We start from the raw sequence: 8,086 nt of genomic DNA on the forward strand, positions 1-8,086 counted from the left end.
TGGATGGTCTGTTTTTGCTATTTTGCTTATATATGTAGCAAGTATTGTTGATTGTTTTTCTCATACCACTGTTAATTTTGTTTGTTTTCTGGTACATCTGTGTCATTTTTTAAAAATCCTTTAGCTTCAATAATAATTACACAAAAATACCTGATTTCTCAGAATCCCAAACAAGAGATAAATCAGTCACTACAGTATTAATAAGGGAAAAAGTGCCCCTTCCTTTAACTTTTTGCTGCTGTATATATAATTTTCTTACTTTGACATAATATTCAATCTTTATAAGCTCACAACCAGCAAGGGAGGACTGAGGGAGAGGAGGAACAATGATCTGCTCCTTCCACTCCACCTCCTTGCCGGCCTTCACCACGCCTCCCTCCACCTCTGCTATCGTCCTCACATCGTGGGTGGGCTTCTTCGTCTCATAGGTCACTCTCTGAAAACACACATTGACAAGGTGATTCATAAACTGGGCTCAGTGTGTGGTGACTGCAGAATACAGAATGTCAGGAATTTCCAGTTACTGTCAAAGACAGAGATTTTTTACTGTGTTCTAGCAATAGACAGGATATGCACTCTGATTTAAAAGGTATAAAGTAAATAGCAGCAAACATACTTAGTTGAGTTTTGACACCTTAACTGAATACAGCAAATAATACACAATCAAACATATAATTTGGGCTACGGCATCTAGCAGGATATGGTCAGAGAGCTTAGCTAAAGCTAGTGATTCATATCTGTTTTGACCTGCACAATCTAAAACTTTATCATAAAAGTATTAATAACTGTTTTTTTTGTTTTTAGTTTTTTTTTTTAGTTGAATGAGCGGACATTCTCAGTCCTAAAGCAGATTAAAACTTATGTCAGAAGTACGACTGGACAGACCCGATTTTCAGCAATAGCCTCCATGGCGATAGAAAAGGACTTGGAACTGAAATGCATGAATTGCCTGCTCAACAGAGTGATTGAACTCTTTGGGAGCAGAGAAATAGGATGTAGTTTGTGTTAAATAATCACAAGTTTTAGTGAGTAAAATGAATTCTATTTACATTTATACATATATATTTGTCATTCTTTTGGGTTAATATTGATGCTCCTGCTAGATGTGATGTGTACAAGGTGTGTCAGAAAAGTTCCAGGACTGGTGTTACAAACAATACATTTCAAACCCAAACTACAAACTACGAGTTTTCTCCTTCAGATGATCCACCAGCACATCCAAAGAGATCCTGTGGCGTTTACTTTGTTCAGTGCGCCAGAAGAGGCGAGAATTGTGATAGGACAAGTGGTGGCTGCTTCACCATGACAACGCGCCTGCTCACAATGCCCTGAGCATCCGACAGTTCCTGGCTGAGAAGAACATCGCCGTGCTGGAGCAACCTCCCTATTCGCCCCACCTGGCTCCGTGGGATTGTTTTCTTCCCCCTATGCTCAGACATGGATGATATCAAGATGGCTGTGACGATGGAGCTGCGGAAGATCCCGGAAGAATCCTTCCAGGAGTCCATGGTGGCGTGACAGAGAAGGCTGGAAAAGTGCATTAGACTCCAGGGGGATTACTTGAAAGGGGACAACTTGTAGTTTGTCTTTGAAATATATCTTTTGTGACACCAGTCCTGAGACTTTTCTGAAACACCTCATGTGGCGCAGCTGTGGCTGCAGTGAAAGGAGACTTGTTGAATTGTTTTAATTCAGTGTCTTGCTTTAGCGATGTCATTCATTGTCGCTTCATGAGATACCCGTCTGTGATGCAACATCCTGTTATGCTGCCTTTCTGTATAATACTGATAGTTTCTGTAGCCATGGCATCATAATGATGATATTAAGAGGTGGTTTGATCCAGGTAGGACGCCACTGAAAGCCTGGGTGTAAAATGCACGGCCTGCCATTGCATTCAATTAAGGCTTTGGTGATATGTAAATATAAATAAGTTGAGCCTTTACCTTAGCAATTCACAAAAAAGGACTAACACAGTGCAACATAAAACAGCTTCCAGTCACATCCAATAACATGGAATCTATTGCATTTAACCACAAGCTCATATCAACCCATCTACCATATACCACCCATGTAGCTCTACTAGCCGCTATAAGGTATGCAATTTTTTTTTATTACTCTCAGATATTTTGAAAAAATCTAAATGGGCTACACAGAGGTAAAAAGACATCACTAAAAATGATAAATCAGCAATAGAATGTAGACCATTATAAAAGTTTGCTCTGACCTGCACCAGGCTGGCTGCCATGTTGCCTGTGGTCTTCCCAGACTGGTTGTGTATGTTGGCCGTCACCTGGATTATCTGGCCTGTTGTGTAGCCCTTCATGTCAGTGTGGGCCTTCAGGACCATTGTGCCTGTTTTCACTAGCATGTAAGTGAACTGCTGGGTCACTGCAGATGAACTGATATCCTGCATGAAAAATGGTTGAGATAGACGATACACATGTTTGTTAAAGTTTGTTAGTAAGTTCAACATTCTTAGTTACTTTGGACTCAATAGATCTGTCCATTTTCCACATAACTTAGAGAAAAAAAAAAAGTGTTGAGTTCAAAAACATACCCGCCAACATAGTTGTCCATTTAATCCACAACTGACATATTGTAGTTTCGCTGGTGGTTGTATGCTGAAACTATTTTTTTTTGTCAAACAGCAGCACCCCTGTGCAGTGTCTTTGCCCCTGGCAACTGTCACAGCTAGTTTGAAGAGGTGTGGACTTATCAAGTTCTACGACTTTGGACTCCAAAGGTTTGATTTCAACACTTTTGGCTCTTGACATATTTAAGGTCTATCTTGTATAGCAAACCAGGTCTTCACATTTCTGACAGTGAACTTTGAATCTGTCAGAAGCACACTTCATTGACATTAAAACATTCAATGAAGCAGATATATTATTTTTTAGTTTTCACTGGTTCAAATAATACAATTAAATTGATCACATTTTATTAATTGTTGCTCATTAACTTCAATGGTGCACATTACCCACCAAACAGACAGAATACAACTTTTGTCTGCCATTGTATCTGCTTAATGCCCTCTCAGCAAGCTGCTGTCAGTTCCTGGCCAAAGCTTATTGGTGTGGTACAAGAGTCACTAATACTATGTGTTCTGTAGTTCAACAAACCTAGTGGAGTGCACTCGTCTAGTGAAGAACAAATGCTGCCCCATGTGAATTTCAGCTGTTGGAAGCTCACTGTTCCATTCACTATCATCAATATCATATCATCAGTATTTAAAGCAAGTAGCTTATTAAAAATAATATGTGCCAAGTCATTAACCTCCAGCTGCTCCTTGCAGTGTGTTGGGTTATATATTCAGTCAGTGTTTTATCATCATCATCATTGTCATCGTGTTTACAGATGTACACTAGTAAATTTAGACAAACTTAATATTTGGGCCTAAACACCTCAGAAACATCATCTAACCATCATATAACAGTTACTGTGGATGGCATTGTCTTGGCCTCCAGGAACCTTGGAATTATTTTTGATTAGGATATGTTATTTAGCTCACACATAAAACAATTCGCTATGCCACCCTTTGTTAAAATGATGCTGAGAAACTAACCCAGGCATTTGCTACTTCTAGGCTGGACTACTATAATTCCTTATCATCAGGAAACCTCAAATGTATCCAAATCCCTATAGTAAGGACACTGAGAGGAGTTAGCATAAGGGAGATCCTATTCCTCTCGTATTAAGCTTTGTTTGCTGGCTGCCTGTAAAATCCATCATATTATCCCAAAAGAGCACTCCCCTCTCAGAGTACAGGTTTAGTTGGTTTATGTGCACTGCACCGTGTAAATCTGCAAAGACAAAGAAAGTCTCTCCAAGTTGTGGTTCTTAAGCATTTCCAAAAGCAGAATAGGAGGTAGAGTTTTCAGCTATCAAACTCGTCTGCTGTAGAACCAGCTCCATGGTTGGGTGTGAGAGGCAGACACCTCCTCTGCTTTAGGAATTTGGCTTAAAACTTTCATTTCTGATGAAGCTTACATTTAGAGCTGGCTCAGGTCATCCTTAATCACCTCGATGCTAGTGATATACTTTCCACATCTGCAAGTACCCAAAAGTGTGTGCTAGGGCCTGAGTGACATAAGTTTTATCATCAGTGAGTGTATGTGAGACTCTGTGTGGCCCTTAAATTTGTTGTGATACTACAGCAGCATAGCTGCACATGTGACAGACAACCAAAATGGGCCAACAGCTGCTAATCTACTGCACATGCATAAAGCGCGCCCTCCAGTGGACTAGAGAGTATTAGAACAGCATTTCACTATGACTAAGCCCTGCAAGGCTTCTGCACTTGTTTATTGTTTATTGTAAATAAGAAACTTTAAAATATATTTACGTTTGATTAAAATGATATCAAGCAGAAACCTTAACCCCAAGATTATTACACCAAGGCACATTTGTTCCTTGAGCTTTTAAATGCGCTATTATCTAAAAAGAATACATGATCATTTAAAAAAAATAAAATAAAATAAATAAATATGTAAATGTACTCGACTAATTGCTACTTTGTTAAAAAAATAAATCCAGTCTGATGAGTGGTATATACTGAAACCATCTGAAATACAGTCTGTCTAAAACACTGGGAATTAGGGACTTCATTGTTGGTCTTGATTTAAGACTTGCCTGGGGACTTGGAGGTCGACTTCATAGCTAAGACCTGATACTTTTGGTTTTCAGAACAATGACCCTCCAGGTTTCCTAGCACTGTATTTGTACACACACTAAAACTCTGGAATCACTAAGCATATCTGACAAACTGCACTGAAGTGCTGGGAACACAGACAAACTGCAGCTTGACAAGACCTCCAACATAAGATTACTCCAGTTACCACAAAATGTGAAATTTGGATTTAAATGACCAAGAAACAATGTTTGGGGTGTGTTTTGAACTCTGAAGACCAGCTTCAGTCTGATGTATTTGTCTAACAAGACAAAGACTAAACATACACACATCTATAATGTCTCACCCATATATCTGGTACTTCATTCAGGTTGAGAAGGCTTAGCAGGTAGAAAGCTTTCTCTGTGCTGTAGTCCTTGGCAAATCGCGGTGTGTCAAAAAAAGCCCTCACTCTGTAAATGATCCTGCCATAGTTGCCTTCAAAAGATGTTGGAGCAGTGGCTGTGGGGAAAAAAAAGTCAGATCTGCATTACTGTAGTTTTATCACATAAAAACAGGTTGTTCTAGCAGGGTTACTGCACAGTTCCAATGTTCCACTTTATCTTTTAACATTGGGGCTGCTGGTAATAAAAGAGACTGACATCTGTGTAACAGAAACATGGTCTTCCTACAATACATCATTATCAACTAAAATGACTTCTCACAGAAGATTTGATTACGCTTATCCCAATAATTTCCCAAACCTGATGAATGACAAGTTAGTTTTCAAGTAAACATGAAAACAAGACCTCTGATACACCTGAAAAACCCCCAAGGCTGAAGGCACATGTTTAAAATGACAGGACTAGATTGTTTACAGTAAAAAGACCAGTTGGGCTGGTTTTCACGCTGGTTTAAAAATGAGTCTGAGCAGAGAAGTTACAAAGGTAACACACAAGTGTTGACTGTGTTCTCTCATGTGTGGAAATCTATGAAAACAAACCAAGGCAACAATGTGTAGAGCGGAAGTGAGGGACAAGGGGTACTTTATTCCAAGTCACAACTGTACCATAAATGAATCATAAATAGAAACAAGTTTGGTGTTTATTTATAAAATTTAATCTCAAATATTTTCTCTTGATTTGCCTTAACTGTTTCATTATGTGTACATAATGTGAGGTTAAGAAGAGTCCATAACAATAAGCAAATGTCATCAGGGAGTGCAGATTGCAGTGTAATGAGTAAGTGGAACAAATTGACAGCTGTTGACGTCAGTCTGTAGTAGTGACAGATGGAAATCCTGACAAGAATGTCCAGCATACAAAACCTACCCCTCTCCTCTTGTGTAAATCCTATCTTTTAGAACTTTTTCAAGAATTGTTCTCATTCAGATCCACTGAAACATTTAAGATCCAGGTAGTCAAACTGTTACAAAGCGCTTCAACAAGAGCTTCTACACATTTGACAACTGGCAATTAACTATTGCCAGAAAAAACTAAAACTTGAGAGGAAATGTCAGGTTTGATACAACTTAAGTCAGTTATGATAACTCTGTATGATAACTCATGTATATCAGCAATTAGTAAGTAAAGTAAGTTTGAGCAGTGCTTTTTATGATCTGACTGATCATCTGACTGCTTACGCTTACATATTTATACTGAATAGACTTTGGGATTGACGGCCATAACAATAAAAACAAGGCCAAGTGGTCACCAGATTCAGGCTTGTGATTCCATTATTTTCCCCAACCACTGTATTCACTATTTGAACACAGATGAAAGGACCAGTGACATAGTGCTTCGAGAAAAATTCTACATTAAAGCTGCATTAATTGATTTTTGCCACTTGGAGGAACACAATACACTGTAAAGACAACATTTTATCTCCCTTTGTAGTTATTATGGTGAACATTATTATTCATTTTCAAGTCCACAGGAACACAGGAACATGGTCAAAGGAATCTGTTGAACTTTAAACCAAGCATCAAAAAACAGAAGAAAGGTGATGTGAGTGACTTTAAAAAGGGCATAGTTAGTGCCAGACAAGCTGGTTTTAGAATTTCCAAAACTGCTAATCTACTAGGAGTTTAACACTAAGCCAGTGTTGGGATTGTTACTAAAAATCTTTTTTTTTTTTAATTTATCTATTACACATTAATAGTTACTCATTTATAAAGTAATACATTATGTTAATTACCTTGTTGCCCATAAAGCTGAAATAAAGTATTTTTTACCTCTTCTCATGAAATGATTGTGACAATACGATTTATTCTTGACAAAGTGCATATCTTCTCAAAACTTTATTGATATCACTATGTACACTGCTCAGAAAATAAAGGGAACACCTAAACAACACCAAGGTAAGTCCAAGTCAATCACACTTCTGCAAAATCAAACTGTCCAGTTAGGAAGCAACACTTATTGTGAATCAATTTCACCTGCTGTTGTGCAAATGGAGCAGCCAACAGGTGGAAATGAGAGGCAACTAACAAGGCAACCCCTATAAAGGAGTGGTTCTGCAGGTGGTGACCACAGACCATGTCTCTGTTCTCATCCTTTCTGGCTGATATTTTGTTCACTTTTGCATTTTGTCAGTGCTCTCAGCCCTAGAGGTAGCATGAGGCGGTGTCTACAATCCACACAAGTTGCTCAGGTAGTGCAGCTCATCCAGGATGGCACATCAATGCAAGCTGTGGCAAGAAGGTTTGCTGTGTCTCTCAGCACAGTGTCCAGAGCCTGGAGGAGATACCAGGGGACAGGCCAGTACACCAGGAGACAAGGAGGGGGTCGTAGGAGGGCAACAACCCAGCAGTAGGACGCTACCTCCTCCTTTGTGCAAGGAGGAACAGGAGGAGCACTGTCAGAACCCTGCAAAATGACCTCCAGCAGGCCACTAATATGCATGTTTCTGCTCAAACTGTCAGAAACAGACCCCAAACAGACTCCAAAGGGAGAGCAACTTCAGGTTCAGTGTCTTGGCCAAGGACACTTTGACTATGGAGGGGTGGGGGATCAAACCGCCAACCTTGCGATTGGAGGACAACCCGCTCTACCACCTGAGCCACAGCCACCCAATGTGGCATGAGGGCCCGATGTCCACAAATGGGGCTTGTGCTTACACTGTGCAGGGTGATTGGCATTTGCCAGACAACACCAAGATTGGCAGATTCGCCATTATGGATGAGAGCAGGTTCAAACTGAGCACGTGTGACAGACATGACAGAGGCTGGAGACGCCGTGGAGAACGTTCTGCTGCCTGCAACATCCTCCAGCATGACCGGTTTGGCGGTGGGTCAGTAATGGTGTGGGGAGGCATTTCTTTGGAGGGCCACACAGCCCTCCATGGGCTAGCCAGAGGTACCCTGACTGCAATTAGGTACTGGAATGAGATCCTCAGACCCATTGTGAGACCATATGCTGGTGCAGTGGGCCCTGGGTTCCTTCTGATGCATGACAATGCTCGGCCTCATGTGGCTGAAGT

At 40.2% G+C, this 8,086-nt stretch overlaps 1 protein-coding gene across 1 annotated transcript in view; it reads right to left on the reverse strand.

The window, feature by feature from the left end:
- arrdc1a (arrestin domain containing 1a) overlaps positions 1 to 8,086 on the reverse strand; it is a 22,631-nt gene that overhangs the window by 4,228 nt on the left and 10,317 nt on the right. The window contains exons 4-6 of the mRNA XM_008277019.1: positions 4,974 to 5,128; positions 2,225 to 2,407; positions 260 to 436 (exon numbers count right to left, since the gene is read on the reverse strand). Of these exons, the coding sequence (XP_008275241.1) occupies positions 260 to 436; positions 2,225 to 2,407; positions 4,974 to 5,128 (515 nt within the window). The remainder of the gene's footprint in view (positions 1 to 259; positions 437 to 2,224; positions 2,408 to 4,973; positions 5,129 to 8,086) is intronic.

The sequence above is a fragment of the Stegastes partitus genome, unplaced genomic scaffold, assembly GCF_000690725.1.
Source record: "Stegastes partitus isolate 25-593 unplaced genomic scaffold, Stegastes_partitus-1.0.2 Scaffold86, whole genome shotgun sequence".
Taxonomy (NCBI): Eukaryota; Metazoa; Chordata; class Actinopteri; family Pomacentridae; genus Stegastes; species Stegastes partitus.